Source organism: Euleptes europaea, chromosome 10, assembly GCF_029931775.1.
Source record: "Euleptes europaea isolate rEulEur1 chromosome 10, rEulEur1.hap1, whole genome shotgun sequence".
Lineage (NCBI taxonomy): Eukaryota > Metazoa > Chordata > Lepidosauria > Squamata > Sphaerodactylidae > Euleptes > Euleptes europaea.
The window spans coordinates 50,838,332-50,860,337 of NC_079321.1; the positions used below are offsets into that span (position 1 = coordinate 50,838,332).

The window sequence follows — 22,006 nt, forward strand, 5'->3', positions numbered from 1 at the left end:
TTGCGATATATCAACAGAGGCATAACATCCAAATCGCAAGATGTTGTAGTCCCGTTGTTCACAGCATTGGTCAGGTCACACCTGGAGTACTGTGTGCAGTTCTGGAAGCCTCACTTTAAAAAGGATTTGGACAGAATGGAGCAGGTGCAGAGGAGAGCAACAAGGATGATCAGGGGCCTGGAGATCAAGTCCTACAAGGAAAGGCTGAGGGAGTTGGGAATGTTTAGTCTGGAGAAGAGGAGGTTGAGGGGAGGACATGATTGTATTTGAAAGGCTGTCACTCAGAGGTGGGAAGGGAACTGTTCCTGTTGGCAGCAGGGGATAGGACTTGCAATAATGGGTATAAATTATGGGCGGAAAGGTACCAGCTGGACATTAGGAAGAGTAGGTCAGCAGTGGAATTGACTGCCTAGGGAGGTGGTGAGTTTCCTCTCTGACAGTTTTCAAGCAGCAGCTGAATGAACGCTTATGAGGGATGCCCTAGACTGATCCTACATTGTGTAGGAGGTTGGACTAGATGGCATGTATGGCTCCTTCCAACTCTATGATTCTATGATCAGACTACTGTACATTTGGTCTGGTAAACTGTTTTGAAACTCACAATTTTTTCTGGTTCAGCTTTGGTTTGTTTCCATTTTTTCTGCTGACAACACTGATTCTTCCATTTTTCATTCTGACTCCATCGAGTCTGTTGGGAAAGAACAAAATACTTAATTGCCATGTTATAACTTGTAACGTTATTTCCTGCATAAAGGAAAGCTTCATTGACATACCACTGTGCAATTAATAAGATAATGACAGATCAGAAGGATGAAATTTCACGAGGATTGACAGCCATTCAGACATGCAAAAGTGATAGAAAGCTATCATCCCTTTCCAATATATTGTGGAATCCCAGCAAAGCATGAGCATTTTTCTTCCAGAATTGGGGGGGGGGGGGAGTGTGCTATTGAAAGTCATTATCTCACAGGTTCAAAGATTCTGGAAGAAAGCCCCAGAGGTCCAAAGGATCACGGCAAAGGCTTCCTGGCATCCCATCCCTGAACACAAGTGCCACAACTTATCTTCATGTCACTAGAGCCAGTCATAGCTGTCATACAGAGCATCTCATCAATAATCCAAAACTAAGATATTATATACCTATATTATTTGGGGGGGGGGGTTAGAAAACAAAAAGTGCAGAGTTAAATAGCTCTACTTTACTAAATTACATATTATGTGTGGCACTAAAAATCATAATCTGCCTCTCTGAAGCAGATGCTTAGAACTGGGCTTGACTAGGAGGGTTTCAACTTAAAGGGCCAGTTGTGTCCTCTCCACTGCCTTTAAAGAGACTTCTGGCCAAACAAGTTACTTCAGTTCCATGCACCTGGTAAACCATATGCTAGCAAAATCCATTCTGAAGATAGAGAACTAGGTACAAATCCTTCTCCCAGTAACTTGGAGCCATGGGCGCGAGGCAACATGACATGAAGATGAACTGAAAGAGGACACATACAGTTTACAACATACCTTGAACTTAGGCTCTCCAGTCCAAATTTCTTGGCTGCCCCTTGTAACATTTTTAAGAGATTCACTTCTTCCCCAGCATCTTTGCATTTCTTAGAAGCCGATTTTGGTTTGCTCTTCTGCGTTTCATTTACCAGCTGTGCCTGGTTACTTCTGTAAACCTCAAATGCAGACTTCTTATTAATATCTTCATGAAGAGTTATTTTATTAAAGTTTGAAATTAAGGTGTCTTGATATTCTTCTGTTTTTTCTTTGTATATCATTTTGGGCGTGTGACCGTAAATCAAGAGATCACACGAGTCTGTGTATATGTACTGCAGAACGTACATAAACAAGTCTGGATGAAGTTTTTCTATCACAAACAGATCACAGCCAGCATCATCTTCATCTTTACGGTAAAGATCAGGAGGATCTAGCCAATCGTGATCTGAAAAGAACAGCTTCCTGAAAAAGTCAGAGCGCATTGCCAAAATATACTTGTGCACGGGAAAAACTCTGGTGCCAACCTGAAAAGTCACATCATGGATGGTGTCCGTAACTGTCGCCTCCATGAGTAATTTGCCAAAATCCTCAGCGAAGTTAGACAATGACACATTTGGAATTTCATAGAGACTGGAAGACAGAGTTCAAGGAATTATTTTGAAGTACTCTTTTTCCTTTGATACTATTAAAATTTTCAAGTAAGGTAAGAGGGGGAAATCCTCTAAATATTATTGTGTGATTCTTCATTCTTATTCCTCAAACTGAAGATCAAAACAAATCCTTAAGGGATACATAACAATCCTGAATTTTCAGACATAAATTGGGCTGTTAGAAGGGCCATATTCTACATAAACATATATACCTTCAAGATGATGGTGGCCTTGGAAACCCTGAAAGAGGTGTAATTATTCTAGGTGTTTAACTGATGACTCCAAGAATCTTTAAAAAAACATATACCAACATTTTTCTGTACTAAACAGATCTCATTCGCATGATTTTTTTTATTGTCATCATTTTATATTTATGCATTGTAAGCCACCTCAAACAATGTTTGAGACAGGGTATTAGTCTCCAAAACAGACATGCAATCCTGTACAATGGGTTTAGAATGACGAATTTCTAATGTGTTAAACACCAAACAAAAATAAAACTGACTACCATTTTGTCAGCAAGAAGGGAGAGCGCATATGCATGATGTAATGTAGATGAACCTTTTTTGAAGCCAATTTCTTCTGGACCTGGTATTGACAAGTTGTAACTCCGGCTACGAAGTTTTAGCTGGGGTGCCACAAGGTTCTATTCTCTTTTATTCTCTATTGTCTCTTTTTATTCTCTCTAATATATATGTCACCAATATGCATCAATATGCAGATGACACCTAGCTCTATATTTCATCATCCAAGCCTCCAGATGCGTCCGTCTTTGTTCTGAACTGGTGCTTGCAGGCTGTGGTCAGGTGACTAAGGCAGAGCAAACTGAAGCTGAATCCAGACAAGACAGAGGTAAGGCTCGTTGGGAAGGTTGATATTCTAGAGGGGCTGAATCCACTTCTCATAGAAGGAGTGAAGTTGGCTTTCTCTGAGCAGGTTAAGAGCTTGGGGATGCTCATGGACCCTGTCTTGCTGTTTGAAAAGCAGGCTGGCATGGCGGCCAGGAGCACCTTCAATCAGCTGCATCTGATTCACCAACTTTCTCATTAACTAGACTCGGCTGATCTGGCCACACTGACCCATGCTTCTGTAACCCCCCCAGCTGGATTAATGCAACACACTCTACATGGGGCTGCCCTTGAAGACAACCCAGAAACTACAACTGGTCAAGAATGCAGCAGCCCAACAGCTGTCAGGGGCCGGCCGCCAGGGACATACGTTGCACATTTTGAAACAGCTCCATTGGCTGCCAGTCTGTTTCCAAGTTCAATTCAAGGTGCTAGTTACGACCTTCAAAGCCCTGAATGACCTAGGGCCTGCATATTTGAAGGACTGTCTCCCTCCATGTGTCCCTGTGTGCCTACAATCATCAGGCAGCCGAATGTTGGCTATCCCACCACTCAGGGTGGCCCATCTGGCTTCAACCGAAGCCCAGCCCTCTTGCATCGTGACTCCAGCGCTGTGGAACGGGCTCCCTGAAGAGGTGAGAGGGGCCCCCCTCCTTGGAGATCTTCAGGAGGAACTGCAAGGCCTGCCTGTTTGCCAGGCCATTTGAGGGGTTTGAGGGGGAGGTATTGGGGGCTTGTTATTTTATCATGGGTTTTAGCTAGGGATGTTTTATTGTTGTAAGCCGCCTTGAACCAAGAGGAAAGGCAGGATATTCATGTTTAAATAAATAAAATAAACTCTGGCTTCAGGTTTTTATGTTTTAAATACAACTGGCAACATTTCCTCACTCTACAGACTATTAGCTTTGGTTTAATAGCAATACATAGCCTTCCATTTTCCAACCAGCTAGCCTACAGACAAACCTTCTCATCAAGCTATGAATGTTTTCCTCAGATGCTGCTACATTTAAGTGAAGGAAGAGCTACGGTGATGTGCCAAAACTAACAGCGAGTCAACAGGAACAATTTTGCGCATACAAGCACTGCTTTCTTCCAGACCTTCAGAAACATTATTCCCATCAACCGTTGAAATATACCTTGTTTTAGGGTCTGACTGCAAAACCGCAAAGTTGCATCCATTTGGATCTGTGGTAATACTGACAGCTCTATGAACAAAAGCAAGCTTCTCAAGCCGTATTCGTTCACACACACTGTTTGTATCATTAATGGCCACCTCATTTGTGGAATTCTGAAGGTTTGACACAATCTCTGTTAAAAACGAAGCATTTAAATTAATTAGAACGTAATCAGTGAAGCACATGAGAATATTATTGGAATAAATCCACTGATTTGGAAGATGGCTGTTTGTGATAAGTATGACCTGAGCAAACAATCAGGCAGATAACTGCTGTGTGTGTGTGAGTGGGGGGGGATTCTGTAAGCAGCGACTGTGATCAGAGACATCCTTAATACAAAACCACCTCAAGAATTTTGTTTCAGCTGAAGCTGCACTGGAGAACATGAGAAATACTGTATTCACTTCTCTAAAGACAGTCAGACTAGGCCCTTAACTACTGTACTATTTAAGTAGTGTAGGTCTATGTTATCACATAAGAATTTTACTATATCTAACATTAATGTTGATGGCTTGCAATAATCTTGAAACTGGCAAAACCAGGCCACCCGGAGAGAAGGGTTTCTACACACTCTGTTAACAACAACAAAATCTGCTAAGAACCGAGCCTGATGCAGGAGCCATAGATGGATGAGAGTCTTGTGAAAGACATCACAGGGAGATGGGAAAACTGGTCTGCTCAAGCCCCTGAAAATTTATCAGACCTTGAATGAGAAAGTTTTTGGCATGTGTGCAGTTTCCCAACCAATATTTCTTCCTCCCTCACAATTCTTTATTGGCCACCAGTTTCTAACCTTTTAACGACAACGTTTTCCTAACAGTTTTATGTTAAGTTCGCATATGACTTTCTAGACACTAGATGGCACCAGCCAGTTATTTTTGGCTTCTGTTGCTATCATAAGAAACCAAAGGACACACGAGCAAGTACTATGACTTTCTGAGCCATTTTAAAAAATCAAGAACTAGCTTGCTAAAAGGATCACAGTTAGGAGCTCTGAAACATATCCATTCTGAAACTCCAGGTTCAGTATTGCAAAACAACATTTTTGATTGTATTACAAGTGTTCAACAAAATACTCAGTAATCAGCAATTATCCCAAACTGCCATGAAAAAGGAATGAGACAGAGGAACCTGGTAAATAATACTACATTACCTTGTGGAACATAATATTTCAAGTTAGGTAACAACTTCCTTGAAAATTCTTGCATGCACACATATACTGTACTTTTGTTCTGAACTAAGCCTTTAAGGGTAATTCTCTGTTAGTGTCTACATTAACAGACTAAATCAGAACTGGTGGGGTCTGTTCCCTCCCCAAAATGGTGCATTTCTGCCAAAAGCTAGCACATCAACAGTCAAATTAACTGACCTCTCTTTTCTGAATTTTTATTCCCATCCATCCATTTTCCTCGGAAAGCTTCTCCCTCCTGTGTAACAAACATCAATTCATGCTTATTTAAGGAAATATCAGAAACGCAGACTTGGCGGCCGTAGACCCACCGACACAGCTTCATAGGACTGTTGGCAGACTTCCAGCAAAACACCTAGAATGTTAATGGAATTACCCAGAAATTTGGGGATGGGGAGAGAAAATATAATAGAAATTAATCGTGCCATTAAAGGTGACTGAAACTGTAACTAATAGAAATCAAATACATAAAGAAGCTTCTGAGCCCACATTTCTTCAACACTTCAATTACCTCTCTTATTCTAGTATTTTGAACGGGATCGTTCCTGTCCTAAGAAGTTGCAAATGTCTACTCTTACTTTGTATTTGGTAACTTGCTCTTCACCTACCACTTTGTGCTAACGTACCTCCTCTCCTGATTTCCATAATATCTATCCTGGTTTGTCCTTTCCTTTAGAAGTTTTAGATTTCACTAATTTTTTGTATTTAAAAGAAAACAAAATTAATACCAAAGAATTCAGAACAGTGAGTTAAAATACTAAGTGGCCAAAGAAGTTGTAATGGTTTTTTATGTTTAAAACTCCACCTAGGGTTTGGATAAGGCATTTAACAGACAGAATTATGCAGTTATTCCAGGACTGGCATGTGGCAGCCTTTTAAATAGCCACACTAATTGCATTTTCTCACTTCTATAAGTCTGCTCTCCAGGAAGCAATGAACCAGTGATGCTTCACTTCCACTACAATCAAAATGAGCGGTACCATTATTTGTAAAGTTAAAGGTGTCGCTAGGCTAATATAAGGAAGTCAAATATGTATTTGTTTTGTTCAAAAGAAAAATGAAAGTTGCAATGGCCATTTTGCCACCATTTATAGCCATTAGCCTTTTTATCAGCTTCCAACAGTGTATTAGTGTATCCTACGCAACTCTATTTTAAGTGTGGAGAACTGGGCATGCCAAGGGAGTAAGGCCTGCTGCCATGATAGGGACCTACCCAACCCCCTTCCTCAGGCAGGGGAATACGACACTGAGTGCATGCACAGGCTTCAGACAGATTTCACTGTGGGAAAGTGGCACAAATAAGTGACACAAAGAAAAAGTCCTGGCTAGAATGGGATAAGACCGGAGCACTGAAGATAAAGCAACCAGAGCATATTCCACGCCTTGGAATGCAAGCTTCCATGGCTCCTCACACTCATCTTAAGGTGGCAGTGAGAGCATTACTGCTCCGAGTTCTTCATTGACTCAGAAAATATAACAATATCCACACATCTGGCTGCACTTGTTGCTGCATGCAGATGTACGGCATCCCTCTCTATCCCTGTCCTCCCCTTGCAGTACCTCTAACGCAGTTCTGGCAACATCCAAGGCACCAGGTATGACCTTTGAAATGCAGCCTCCAGGATGCCCAGCAGTTGCAGGAGGAAGTCTGCAGCACCATATTGGCCACAAGTAAGTTGAGGGATGGGAGCACCATGGACTAAAGAAAAGAACCTGAGCCACCAGCCATTTTTTCAGCTCAGTGTCTATAGAGGTGATTCACCCGTCTCCAATGAAGATGGTCCTTTGAAGATTGTTGTACTCAAGTTATGCCACTTTTACTTTTCCAGAGACTGCATGATTAATATACTTGCCATATATCTAAATATTACTTGCACCACTTATATCGGGAAACACTATCCAGCAGGAAATGCACACTGAACCTCTGGGTGCATATGCAGTGGGGGACTCATAACTAGTCTCAGTTCTCAGATGTATTTATATTGAGCATTTGTCCTCTGAGTTTTATGCACTGTGTTTTTATGTTTTTTATCTTGTTTTCTTTTGCTTTAAACTAAATAAATATGCCAGAAGGTATGCTTTTGTTGCAGGCACGTTTGACTTCTATATATGCACATAAAACATTTAATGCAAGTGACCGTTGAAAACAACCATTGCCCTTGTAATTAGAGATCTATAAAATTATTTTATAATACACTGCTGCAAGTAAATGCATTTGTTTTACTGTAATGCCTAATGCCACAACAACATTACACATTAATGGATTTTTTTTTCTTTTAAAAAATTAAGTATCTCAGGAAACTCACTCTTCCAGCTTCATCCAGGGCAAGAATACAGATCCTCTGGCCTTCGTTTTCCTTAAGATGTTGAGGGTTAACTCTGTATTCCAAATAACCTCCGCTAACAAGAACCTTTTTCAGGTTTAGTTGCCTGAACAATGAAACATTAAGTTAAGCTTAGGAACACACGCACACCCCAACCAGAAGCATAAAGAACATGCCACCTTAAAAAGGTAAAGGTCCCCTGTGCAAGCACCGGGTCATTCCTGACCCATGGGATGACGTCACATCCCGACGTTTCCAAGGCAGACTTTTGTTTGCGAGGTGGTTTGCCAGTGCCTTCCCCAGTCATCTTCCCTTTACCCCCAGCAAGCTGGGTACTCATTTCACCGACCTCAGAAGGATGGAAGGCTGAGTCAACCTTGAGCCGGCTACCTGAAACCGACTTCCGTCGGGATCTGTTTAGATGGCAGAGCCTTAAACCTGACCCAGGGCAGAAAAAAAGAAAAAGTACCTAATAAAAACTTCACAAACTGCAAGAGCTATAAACATAAGCAACTATTTAGAACTGTTTTAATGACAGAGTCTTAAACCCTGACCCAGAGCAGAGGAACACTAGGCCTTCCCAAGCAATGGAGGAGCTCCGCCAGTTCAGTACGAAGCACCCCGTGCTTTTTTTAAAAACCACACCTCATCATGAACATTCTTTCTCATGCCCACAGTCAATATGTACAGTATACCAATTTGTGTACAGCCGTACAAATTCTGAACGCCGAAAAATAAAGCTATTTTTACGTTTAAGAACCACGTTTTGCATTGTAAAATGCTATCACCTAAGGAGCAATGCAGTTGTTTAAAGAGAGAAGTAGTTAAGGCTAGCGTTCACAGTTTCCAAACAACTGGCAACCATCACAGGGCCAAGGAAGAAGACAAGACTAAATGAACAACGATACGAAAGGTAAATCTCTTTAATTCGAATGACGCTAGTGACAGGACTGACAAGCGAACTGCGGATTTCCTAGTTCAAAGTTCTCTTCTGCTACAAACTTACAAGGGTGGCCTTCGGCAAGTTGTTACACTCTCAACCAGAGTTTTCTATCCATAAAATAAGGAGAACAAAACGATGTAGAGCAAGTCGGGAGGATTACTGGAATAACGTATTTAAATCGCTATGGACACTCTAAAGCTCCAGAGAAATGTTAAATATTATGACAATTAAAGCATTCTGTGATAGTAACTGAGGGGGCTATATAACTAGAGCATGGGGTCATCTGGAGGGAGAGAGATTCAAAACAGATGAAAGCAAGTATTTCTTCACACAGTGCATAGTTAAATTGTGGAACTCCCCGCCCCAGAATGTGGTGATGGCTGCCAACTTGGAAGGCTTTAAGAGGGGAGTGGACAAGTTCATGGAGGAGAGGGCTATCCATGGCTACTAATCAAAATGAATACTAGTCATGATGCATACCTACTCTCTACAGTATCCGAGGAGCATGCCCATTATATCAGGTGCTGTGGAACACAGGAAGGGTAATGCTGCAGTCGTTTTGTTTGTGGGCTTCCTTAGAGGCACCTGGTTGGCCACTGTATGAACAGACCGCTGGACTTGATGGGCCTTGGTCTGATCCAGCATGGCTCTTCTTATGTTCTTATGAACAATAAGCCAGCACAGAGGAATTTCTGCAGGAGTTGCTAGCACAGGCTTGTTGTTAAAGATATGCCCTGGAGACAAACTCAGGGCACACTCACGTATTCAATTCATTTATTTTTACATGAGGCAGATTTCCGCTACCTTGGCCTGCAGTCACTGAATGCTACCTATCTTGCTGCACTCCAAGAAAAATGAAGCATAAAGAACCAGATCAGTTCTGCATGCAGGAATGTTTCATAGCTAACGCTATACACGCTGCTCTTGCTAAACCTTGTGCAACTTTATAATAAATAAGCAGTATTTGTCGTAACAGTCCAAGAGGTTTCCAACTGGGATTAAATAAATATGGGTCTGTTCAAACAGAAGGGGTTGTTATACAAAACAGTTTGCTGAAATATCCAAAGCATATAGATGTTCCAAAAAAAAAAAAAAAAAAAGCACTTACTTGGAAGCCAACTTCTTGCACTGATAGTCAGCAAGCAAATAGATATCTCCTCTTTCAGTAACACAAACTGTGGCACCATCACTTGCAGTAACAAAGGATATAGTAATGTCTTTGTGATACAGAGCAGAGACTTGGCGAGGAGAACTTACACACTTTTCTCCATTAGGATCTAGCAAGTATCCTACAATATAAGAGAGAAATCTAAATGTCAACTTTTTCAGATCCATAACTACTTAGTATTTGAGCACAAGATTTCTCTGTTAATTGAGAGGGGGAGTTTTCCACACATTCACACAAGCAGATCAGAAGCTATCCATAAAGTTAAAACACATGAAGCTGCTTTACAGTAAATCAAACCACTGGCCTACCTTGACCAGTAGGGTTTCCTCCGACTGGCAGTGGTGCTCCCAAGTCTTCCCCCACACCAGCAAAACACACAAGACGCACATTACAGTCCCAAGCCTTTTTACTCAGTCCAAAGAAGATTCTCAGCCTAAATCTATTGTTAAAGAGTTCGTGTATTTTACAGGATAAAGTCACAAGAAATGCTTGCGAGACTGAACGGGGCTTTCATGTGCCGCTTACTGACAATCATGCTGAAGTCCACTTCGGCTGTTCTACCTTGCTACAGAACCATGTGTACTTACACCAAGGATTTCCAGGTTATGTAGTGCATTAAAGGTAAAGGTAGCCTCCTGTGCAAGCACCGAGTCATTACTGGCCTATGAGGTGACAGGCTGCATAGTAAACATTGGGATGTGACATGTTTATGGCGTGGTTTGCCACTGCCTTCCCCAGTCGTCTACACTTTACCCCCAGCAAGCTGGGTACTCATTTTACCAACCTGAGCTTTCCCTGGATGCTAAAATGACTAAACTGAGGAAATCATACTTTTGTCACATCATGAGAAGACAAAACTCACTGGAAAATACAATAACTCTAGGAAAAGCTGAAGGCAGCAGGAAAAGAGGAAGACCCAAAATGAGATGGATTGACTCTATAAAGGAAGCCACTGCCCTCATTTTGCAAGGCCTGAGCAAGACTGTTAATGATAGGATGTTTTGGAGGACATTGATTCATAGGGTTGCCATGAGTCAGAAGCGACTTGACAGCCCTTAACACACACAATATCCAAGATTTTGCTATACATTTAAGACATTCTTCCTCACCTAGCTGTCCGCCATTCAGTCCCATTGTATAAACTGCTTCTTTCGTCCACAGCACTGTATGGAATCTGCCTGCAGCTACTCCAGTCACCATTCTTCCTTTGAGATTTTTTGCTTGAACCTGTGAGCAAAATCCAAAAGTACCACCAGCTGTCATGCACCACATTAGAATATTCCGGATACATGTATATCGCTAAGATCATAAACGTGCACCATGATATTTTAATGTCACTCATAAAGCATTCATTTGGATCTAACTCCGTCTTTATCTACTGAATGTTTTACTTTGGCAACCTGTCTTGCTCATTTAACATTGAGATCAAGAGGAATCAGACACTGAAAGAAGATGCAGTGCTATTTTAGAAGCTAGAATTGAAATCTGTGCCCTGAAGTCTTGTGGGCCAAACCATGGCATTATAGCCCACCACATCCTAAGGATGTGGAGACAAAATTTCAGTCCTCCTCTCAACTTAAATAATTCAGAGAAAAAACAATAAATAAATATCTTCAGAAGTTCTCCCTAGTAAATATTTTCCACATGAACAAAAATTATTTTTACCAATTGTCTCAGGACTCTGGAAGTTTTGTTTTGGAAGAGAGTCAACTGGTTACTTGAATAGTCACAATCCCACTAAAACCTTTGCCAGTGTTCAGCTAGCCAGCCCTTTCTATATATAAAAAAATGTTCTTCACTTACTGATCCTAAGTGGCAGGCAATGGTGCTGAACACTGTTCAAAATTTACAGTCCTCCTCTGAAGAAACTTGTAGAAAGCAAGGTTATGAACAAAGCCAGAAAAATTGCAGGTATACCAGGTACCTTACAAACTGATACTACTTTTAAGGAACTTGAAATCATAGAGTTGGAAGGGACCACCAGGGTCATCTAGTCCAACCCCCTGCACAATGCAGGAAATTCACAACTACCTCCCCCACACACCCCCAGTGGCCCCTACTCCATGTCCAGAAGATGTCCCAGAAGATGGCCTCCCTCTCATCATCTGCCTAAGGTCACAGAATCAGCATTGCTGACAGATGGCCATCTAACCTCTTCTTAAAAATCTCTAGGGAAGAAGACCTTACCATCTCCCGAGGAAGCCTGTTCCATTGAGGAACCACTCTAACTGTTAGAAAATTCTTCCTAATGTCTTGATGGAAACTCTTCTGATTTAATTTTAACCCGTTGGTTCTGGTCCGACCTTCTGGGGCAACAGAAAACAAATCGACACCAGCCCTTCAATTACTTGAAGATGGTTATCATATCCCCTCTCAGTCTTCTCTTCAGGATAAACATACCCAGCTCCTTCAACCTTTCCTCATAGGACTTGGTCTCCAGACCCCTCACCATCTTTATTGCCCTCCTCTGGATACGTTCCAGCTTGTCCACATCTTTCTTAAATTGTGGTGCCCAAAACTGAACACAGTACTCTAGGTGAGGTCTAACCAGAGCAGAGTATGTTTTTTTCTAGCAAAGATAATGCAGACATACAGCCATGTATGACATGGGATGCATGAAAGTACCCATACATGCAATTTACAGGCATGCCAGAAACAACGCTATTCACAAAAGAATATTTTTACCTGTCTGGGAACACTGCAGTTAGGCGGCGGAGGAAGAATACCCAGCTGATGAAAGGTATTCAGGCCAAAGGTGTACACACATCCATCTTCCGTTAATACAACAGTGTGATCTTTAGCTGCTGCTACTTGAGAACACTGATGAACCATCAGGCTTTCCACCTGTCTAGGGATCTAGAAGAGATTAATCATAGAAATACTGCAGTTGGCATATATGTCAGTATGGAACTCCAGGGCTATAGCCGAAACGAAAGCAAAACTTTAAAATATGTTTCTCTCTCTCTCTCTCTCTCTCTCTCACACACACACACACACACACACACACACACACACAAAACACACCTCCACTTTGGAGGTGTCCTGATGCTGAACAATGGTTTACATACACCTTACACTAATATTTTTTGGCTTTCAGCACGTTTTTGAAACATGTAATTTGCCATTGACCCTGATCGTCCCTTGACTCAAGAAATAATGCAACTTCTGCTACCGTGTCCTAGTCTGTACTGCAGGGGTGAGGAACTTTTTCCGCCAAGGGCCATTTGGACATTTATAACATCATTCGCAGGCCATACAAAATTATCAACTTAAAAATTAGCCATCTAGCTGCATGCCGGAGTTGTTCCTGCTCCGCATGGTTGGGGCCGGATTCTACAGCTGGCTCCTACTACCTCTACCTGCAGGGATGAAATGAGGACACGCTGGCTAAGTACCCCCCCCCTGCGCATTCCGGTCCTGCCCCCTTTACCCCCTCCATTGTCACCACTTTCGCCCCAGCCCTCTTGTAGTACAGAGGGAATATGTTTCTCCACGGCCTGGGTGGGAAAGGGTTAACACAGTTTCTTGGGTGGTCCTAGCAGCTCCATAGCTAACGACTCCTCTGCAAGCGAGAAAATAGGTTCCTTTCCTCAGCAAAACAAACTCACATCTGCCTTGAATAGAGGCTATTCCTGTCCGTGGGAGAAGGCGGATCGCCAGTCTTAGATCCTTCTGAGCTAGAGATCTGCCAGGACCAACAAAGGGCCAGACCAAATGATTTCGCGGGCCTTAAACGGCCCCCAGGCCTGATGTTCCCCACCCCTGCTGTACTGGGTCAGGTATTACTTCCTCAGCATTACAAGACAAAATGAAGATGGCACAAGGAAGAAGGCATCCTGAAGGAGTTGCACACTATCCCAACGAATATGCATAGGACATTCTCCATGGGGAAGGAGGCTTTTATCAGTTTAAAAAGCTCACAAAGTTTCCTGCTTCTGACAGTGTGCTGGCAAGCTGCTTCTGACCCACTGAAGTATATTACATTTTTTTTAAACCCAAAGACTAATGCATGCCTATACCAAGCCTCACAGATAATAACGAAGCCTCACTGATAATGAGATAACCAAGTATTATAGTAAGAAATTAATTTTGGAATACCAAGCAAGTCTGTTCATCCCCATGACCCAAGCGACCTCCTTGACCATGGCCACAGGTATAAACATTTCCTTTCTGGGACAGGAACACAGAGTGAAATTCACAAAGCACCACCTGAAAGAAAGAAAATGGCATTTGACAGATCTAACCTTTCTGCAAACTATTTTTAGTGATACCTTCTGAACAACGCTGCACAAAGAAATCAGAATTTTGTTTGTTAAAAATATGAATAATACACTCAGCATCAAGTTAATATTAACTGCCATGTCCCCTCATTTATAGCTTTATCCTAACATCTTTTCCCTATGGAGAAAAAAACCAAAAAAGGGGGGATTGCTTTTTTAAAATCGATGCATTTTATGATTAATACCATCATTTAAATTTTCCAAGGGAAAACTACGTGGGACGCAGAATTTTATATGTATGAGATCAGTGGACAGCTATAGCACCTGCTTGCTACCTAGCACCACTAGAATTCTGTAACATATTGTTTAAAAATTAACCACAGCTGACTGAAGTAGGCCAATCCTTAGTCTGAAACAATTCATATACATTCTTTATAGGGGGAAGTATATTGAAGTAAAAGTAGCGAAAAGAACATGCAGTCAGTTTATGCTGACCAAAAAAACCCAGTCTAGAATCAGTTTACGTGAAATGAATTACCTGTTTGATGTAAATACCATTCCTAGGAAAGTAATCCACCAACTCAGGATGATGTCTGCTCTGTTGACCACTGTGCCCCAAAGTAAAATTTATATTGTTTCCCCAAGTGTAGACATCTGTAGGATCTAACACAAAACAATTAATTCCATATGTATCATTTTCTACATATATGCACCAGGTGCATCATTTTACTACCATTTCTGGTTTCAGCTGAAACACTCCAGACAATTCCGCAAAGCTAGGTCTCGGAAGATTAAAGCACATCAGTTTATTACTAGTACAAGGCCATCTACCGAAACATCTGCAAAATATAAATACCAATATCATCCTTTCTAAGCCTCCAACTCCAACACACTGTAGAGCTAAATCCACTGAATATAGTTTCAGTACAACTCCAAAAACCAACAACAACACGAAGGTGCGATTAACACAATTCCAGTCATACTGAATGGGATACAGCTTATAGAAGAAAGGGTTTTATTTTCAGCTAATGCAAATGGCTAAATATAATACTTTTGGAGAAAGTACACACCATGAATTATTAATAGTTTAGAAGAATGTGAAAAAACATACCCCAACATGTTCAAAGTAAGTTTCAGGCTGCAATCCCTATCACGTTTAACTTCAAAATATCTGCATGTTATCTGGACCAGCCCCTCCACCGACATACACACAAGCATGCATAAAGACCTGCATGCACTGAACGTCATACCCAGAAAGATATTTTTAGGCTTGCTGGAAAATAGGGCTACTAAAACGGGCTCAACCACTGTCCGGTAAAACCCCTAAACTATTTAATAGTTTATACAAATACACTAGCTCAGGATTCCTCAACATGGCACCCATATATACCATGGCACCGACCACAACGTCCTCTGGTACCAGGTAAGCTTTTCAGAAAGAGGGTAGGGCCTTATTATTAGCTGCCCTCATTCAAATGAAAGGGTGTTCCACAGATATAACAGCAGCAACAGCCACTATAGGATCAAAAGGACTGCTAAGAGCCTCAGCTTTAAGTTCCTGTCCCCCTTCAGGCTTTCCTTCTTGTTATTCTCCCTTTTCTTTCCCCTTCTTTTACTGTGGGTATCCCTTCGATCCTTTTTATTCCCCTTCTGGCAATTCTTTTATAAAGTGGGGGCAGAAGTATTGCAATTCCAAAGGTCACCAGGACTGTACCTAGCTTCATATCCCCTCACTAACAAATATCTGCAGGACAGGAGGTAGGTCACGTCATGAAGCTTTGATTGGCTGGCCAGCCATTTCTAACCTCCTAACAGGAGGGGGGAGGACTACTGGATTCTGTTTGGGGTCTACATGCCTTCCCGAACAAATCTGCTGTGCTTGGCAGTGCTCCCAGGTTTCATTTTGCGATCAACTATCGACCAAGGAAGAAAAGCCTCCAATGTCCAGTCTTCCTCACCCCATCTTGCTATCTGTGTCTAGTTTCTAGCTGGAAAGAGCCAAGTGAATAAAAACAGATGGAAATCCTGGATTGAATGTGGACACACAGCAGTGGCAGAACAGAATGGGTGTTCCATCAGCTGACGGCAAGTATTTAACCTGCTGGATCTGCAACTTCATACACAAGGGTGTGCTGAATATGGTTACAGCCCAGCATCCATAATTTAATACATTTCAGAAGATCAAAAAGTTGAACAGACAGCAGAGTTTCAAAATATGTGTTTTCCAAACACTACTGGTAGTAGTGTTCTCATTTATATGTGCAAGAATAATAATCCACATATATAATGCCATACCAGTATTCTTGAAAGTAACATAGCTTGGTCTATCCTTCATTACGAGATCCAAGGCAGATAATCCTTCCTTATCCTGTATGTATAAGCTCACACCATGCTGCAGTCAGTGCAGGGAGGGGGGGAGGGAGAGAACAGGAAACAATTATAAAAGTTGACTGTCTGTGTTTTTAAACAACAAAAGCAGACACTGCTTTTTTTCTTATTACAAGTGCCCTGATCATACTGAATCTGGTCATCCTATTTTAAACAGAGAAGCCAGACACATACTGAGTTCCATAAATGAAAGAGTATCTGTTGATAATTAATCAAAACATATCCTTCATTTAAAGTGGAAATGATACTGCAGTGCATTTTAAAAACCCATTTTAATTAGATAATACAGGTTCAACAGGTAGGTTTATCGATTTAATGGAGGGACAAATTGCTAGCTGATTCCAGGTTACATCCCATGATGTGATGTATTAAGGAAGTGCTACCACTAGGAAAGAAGCTCATTTTTAGTGTTGAGAATAGTCCAAAAGTACACATTTCATATGTCACACTTTGTAGATCTTATAAATTGAGGCTAAAATGTTGAAGACAGGAATCATCAGTCTTGCGATGCACAAGAAGTAAAGGTTGGTTGGGCTATACATCAGCCATAAAACAAAGGAAGATCCATTTTAAAAAATCACTGTTTGCCTGTGTTTGGTGTCATTCACCAAACACTGATAATTCTACCTGTTTCTAAACTTTTTCTGTAAGGCCCACACATGGGGAAGTTCTCCTTTCAAAGTGATTTTAATGGGAGAAAACAGCAAAACCCCTAAAACATGTTCTCTTTAACTGGTCCCACCTCCACTTGCCTTTGTTTAAATAGGGAATAAATGGTTTTGAATTCAGTCTCAAAAGGAAAATCTACTGGGGTGTTCATTTCACCAACCACAAGCAATGGATTTTAAAAGGTTGTATAGTACAATTGTGCACCAGAATATAATGCGCTTGGTTTGTCTTGTGTGCAGTGGTTAGTTTCTCAAGACATTAGGTACAATACACATTTTCAATCACTATTAACTTTGTCTGCACCAACCTTCATTAGAGACCAGGCACAATCTACATGCCCATAGAAGATGCCTCGATGCAAAGCCGTCCATCCCGACTCCTCGTCTTTTGCCAGCAAATCCACTCCATTCGTTTCTGCCAGCCACTCCAGCACTCCTTTCTTACCACAGGAGGAGGCAAGATGGAGCACATTCCGGCCGAAGATATCCCTGCACGTTGCTGCATTGTAGCAGTGAGTAGTGAGGAAGGCCTTGATCTGACCTTCGCTTCCTCGGGTCACCACGGAGACAACATCTAAAGCATGCCGCAATGATCGACACTTCAAAGTGCAGTCAGGCATCAAAGGATTCATCTTCCTCGTTTCCTATACTGCTACCTCTGTAAGAGAAGCCACTGTACATACACCAGGGTGCTCTTCTTTTGCTAGTGCTTCACAAGAAGTCCATGACTTCCAGATATGTAATTCGGTTTCAGACCGCTGCCATGGGCATCATTGTGCAGTTAAAGCTTGGCACTTAAAAAAATAAATAATTTTTCAACAATATAAATTTATATTTCAAGTCTTCATTTCTTTATCTACAAAACATTGTATTATTGTCCAAGGGGGGGAATCCAGAAGGTAAATGAAGGAGGGGGGAGGGGGACTTCCCCCTCCGCACTACCTATATATTTTAAATCTCCATAATTGCGCGAGAGACCTGCAGAAGAGGGGGAAACAATTATATTAGCATATTCAGAAAACATAATCACTCATATAAACTTTAAAATGTCTAGATAACCATGCTTATTATGACAGCATTATCTATAGTACTTTCATAGTCTGTGCAAACTTTGCCCATAATGTTAACATTATTCTTGTTTACAGCAAGCCAAGCTTTAGCAATGAAAGGAAAACACAAAAGGTGGATGGTATGCAGAAAACTGAAGGCCTGAACACCTTCTAGGGCTTTTGTGTCCTGACACACACTAATGCCTGGTTTAAATGAAATACAGAGCGCGCAACCAATAATCAAAAGCGTGACAATGCAGGTTCCATGCTGCTGGCAATCAAACCAGAGTGGCTATGGAAGCATAGGCAGCTACTGGTTTAAACATGATGCTGCCCACACAAACCCCACATGCATAAAGCGTAAACTAAACACCAATCAAACAGTACTTTGGCTCAAATTCTCTCCAATCACACTATTTGCTTTTTAAAAACTATTTGAAGTGAGATGTGTGCCTTCTGGTTTGTAATCACATCTTTGGTAAGAGGCGGCAATATTAGTATATTACTAACAACTGCATTGCTAATAAAGATGCACTATGCATCATTCTGTGTGTGATTTTGCAGTCAAGTCACAGCTGACTTATGGCAACCCAGCATGGTTTTCAAGGCAAGAGATGTTGAAGAGATGTTGCCACTGCCTGCCTCCACGTGGGCTGAGAGAGTTCTGAGAAAACTGGCAAAGGTCACCCAGCAGGCTTCATGTGGAGGAGTGGGGAATCAAACCCAGATCTTCAGATTAGAGTGCACCACTTTTAACCACTACAGCACACTGACTCTCAATATGCATCATTCTAACCTAGGACATTCAAACATATTGCACTGTTTTTCCCTAGTGCAGGGCTTCTTAAACTTTTCCCACTCAAGACCCCTTTTCACCCGAGAAATATTTACGCGAACCCGGGTATATAGTTATATAAAATAGATATACAAATCAAACATTTACTGATAATAAACCATAAATAAATTTTACTGTTGCCAAACTTTTCACGACCCCCACATTCAGTTCCGTTGACCCCATATGGGGTCGCGACCCACAGTTTAAGAAGCTTTGCCCTAGTGAACTACAGACTTGATCTATGAAGTACAGGCACTGCACCTCTGCACAGAGGAGTCCAAATGGACTCAGTAAAGCTGCCTTTTCCAAATTTCTCCACCTCCTCCACATAAGCATTCATACTAGACAAGGGGGGAATTTCAAGAAACCATTGCTCTGTGGACATTTCTCATAACCCTGGTCAGCCCTCCCTCTGTTCATCACTGAAGTTATTCGTGCTCTAAAGGAGAATAAATGCAATTGCCCACAGAAGGAGTGCTGATCGGGGACACGGGAGGCACATAGGGACATCCTATATTTAACACACACACACCCCTTTGAGCTGCAGGCAGAGCTAGGATAAAAGATACCAAACAGCTTGAACCAGTGTGTCCGCTGCAGCTTACTGCGGGATCCCATTATAACAGCTGCTACATGAATTAGAAGTGCACAACCTTAGAGATGCTAATTGTTAACCATTTTAAAACAATACGGCTCAACTCTGCAACAGCCCAGCAAGAACACACGACAGCAGCTGCCTTCCTCAGAACAACTTAGAGCTAGGACTTAGGGACAGCAGCAGTCCACCTCCTCCAGGGTTATGGTACAAATTGACGTGGTGGAGATAATACAAAGAATGCAACACCCACAAAAGCAATTTTCCTGCATCTTCTGTTGAAAGATGGGTGACTTCCATCAAACCTACAGAACTGCAAAAAACCTTGCTATCTTACATGAAAAAGCACTTCTAAGGCTGCAGAATGTGTCTATGCCGCTGCTAACGTTCAAACTGGTATCTCAGTTCAGCACACAGTCTGATAGAAACATGCCATGTCATCCGGACAGGCTCTAATTTCCTACCCTTTTTTCCACACAACTTTTAGATTCCTCTAACTCAAACTTGTAATCTTTGGTTATTGGGAGTATAATCCCGATTGAATTATATAAACACACTTAAACTTCTGGTTAGAAGAAAAAGAGGTATTTGGGTTTTTATTTTTTATACAGGATGTACAAAAAACTAAATTAGGCTTCCAAAAGTAACACTCTCTTTAGTTCTCAAAAACCAAAGATCAGCATTCTGAAAACTCTACTACTATTTTGCAAAGTGCAAAAGGAGGAAGATGCTTCAAGAGGAGGAGGGGAAAGAAACCAGAACACTTTATTTTCTATGTATTCATTTCTGGAGAACCATTCCAGAAGCCAATTTTGAGCCTGAAGATGCCTGGTAATCCACATATTTTCATTTGCATACAGCTACCATAATTTACAATGGGTGTCCTAAAAAGTTGCTTGTTCACTAAGGACCATGCTGGTTTTTAAATGGCATTTTTACAGATTCTTAAGTGCAATTAGAATCAAACATTAAGATGCCAGACAACAAGGCCAAATCTGTGGTAATTTAAATCCAGAGACTGGAGCCACGAACACACAAGTAAGATATTTCTACAAACCTGGGGAAAAAACAGGTTTGCAGAACAATCTTGACTCTTTATACACACACTGTGAGGTTAAAACCCCCACAATAAAAGAAGCAGTACCTGCAGCTTTAAGAAGTAAATTGCCCTCTTAGTGCCTGCTGCTAGGGAACTACAACAGTATTGCCAGCCTTCAAGCCTGGGTTTCTCTCAGTAGAAGGAAGCATGATGGGTAAGGGCCCTTTCCAGTACTGTTCTGACCTTTAGGGAGGACTCATCAGGGCCAGGAGCAGCTATCAGGTCACCTGATACCATGCAAGCTACATGACTCTCACAAGACTGGCTGCTTGCTACTATTCAACAGTAGCCACCCCACAAGGTTTGCCGGTAAGTGAGCTGTAGTGGGTTGGACTCTCAGACCAGGATTTTTGGAGACCCAGGTCTAAATCCCCACTATGTCACTGAAGGTCACTGGGTGGTCCTGGGCCAATCCCTCACTCTCAGCCTAACCAGCCTCATAGGGTTGTTGTGAGGATAAAATGGAGAAGAAAAAGATGTAAGGTGCTTTGTGTCCCCATTAGGGAGAACAGCAGGGTACAAATGAAGTAAATAAATAACAAACTGAAAATGCGGAGCAGATAAAAGGTATGTTTGTTGTGGGTAGGAAGGAGAAAAGGAAGCAGGGAAAGGTGAAGATATAGGGGCTGCCAGGAAGAGAAGAGCAAGCAGTGGTACCAACTGTTACAAACAGAATCACCCCTTAAAAAGAGGCAACCCCAGAATCATTAGTGGATTCCTGTATTCTTATAAATGTGCCAGGTACATTAACACATTTAAGAATGAAAGTATGTCCACTGCCTGCATAAAAGAAAATCATTCTCAGTCAAAACCTCTTACACACTATAGGTCCAGAGCTTCTCTACAATCCACTCACTAGAGACAACTGTCCTGCTAATGTGTACACAATCAGTTTTTTTTTTCAGTATGAAAACAAACAAAGCTTCTGACCCAGACACTGAAAATAACCAAGGGATAGTATGTACTTATCTTGCAATAAGTTACCCTGTAAATAGGACTTCATCAAGTTGCCCTTGAAACAATGCAATAATACAGTACAGAGGGACTTCTGGCTTGGGGAGGTAAATCCTGGGGGAAAGTAACGTGTATTATAACAATATATTATAACAATATTTATGAGCTACTGGACATATAGACGGCCCAGCAAACCAATCCAGTGAGTTTTAGTTAATTTGGTAGTTCAGGTCTGTAAGGACCTAGCAAATATACTCCATTTGCCTGCCAACTCGAGTGTGTACAATGTTCCTGTTCTCCAGATCTCTGTATCTGAATATAGGTCTTCTATTACTAGGCTTCGCTACCCCAGCTACCAATTCTAATATTAACATTGCAGGGTCAAAGATTACATATTTAAAATATTAGCA

The 22,006-nt window shown here is 41.5% G+C and overlaps 1 protein-coding gene across 1 annotated transcript in view; it reads right to left on the bottom strand.

Moving 5' to 3' along the window:
* IBTK (inhibitor of Bruton tyrosine kinase) overlaps positions 1–17,727 on the bottom strand; it is a 38,447-nt gene extending 20,720 nt beyond the window's left edge. The window contains exons 1-12 of the mRNA XM_056856450.1: positions 17,373–17,727; positions 16,304–16,400; positions 14,547–14,671; positions 13,887–13,997; positions 12,474–12,644; positions 10,898–11,015; positions 9,729–9,909; positions 7,660–7,783; positions 5,534–5,708; positions 4,126–4,297; positions 1,513–2,121; positions 602–688 (exon numbers count right to left, since the gene is read on the bottom strand). Coding sequence (XP_056712428.1) covers positions 602–688; positions 1,513–2,121; positions 4,126–4,297; positions 5,534–5,708; positions 7,660–7,783; positions 9,729–9,909; positions 10,898–11,015; positions 12,474–12,644; positions 13,887–13,997; positions 14,547–14,671; positions 16,304–16,400; positions 17,373–17,696 — 2,294 coding nt within the window. The 5' untranslated portion in view covers positions 17,697–17,727. The remainder of the gene's footprint in view (positions 1–601; positions 689–1,512; positions 2,122–4,125; positions 4,298–5,533; positions 5,709–7,659; positions 7,784–9,728; positions 9,910–10,897; positions 11,016–12,473; positions 12,645–13,886; positions 13,998–14,546; positions 14,672–16,303; positions 16,401–17,372) is intronic.
* Positions 17,728–22,006: the final 4,279 nt, after the last annotated feature.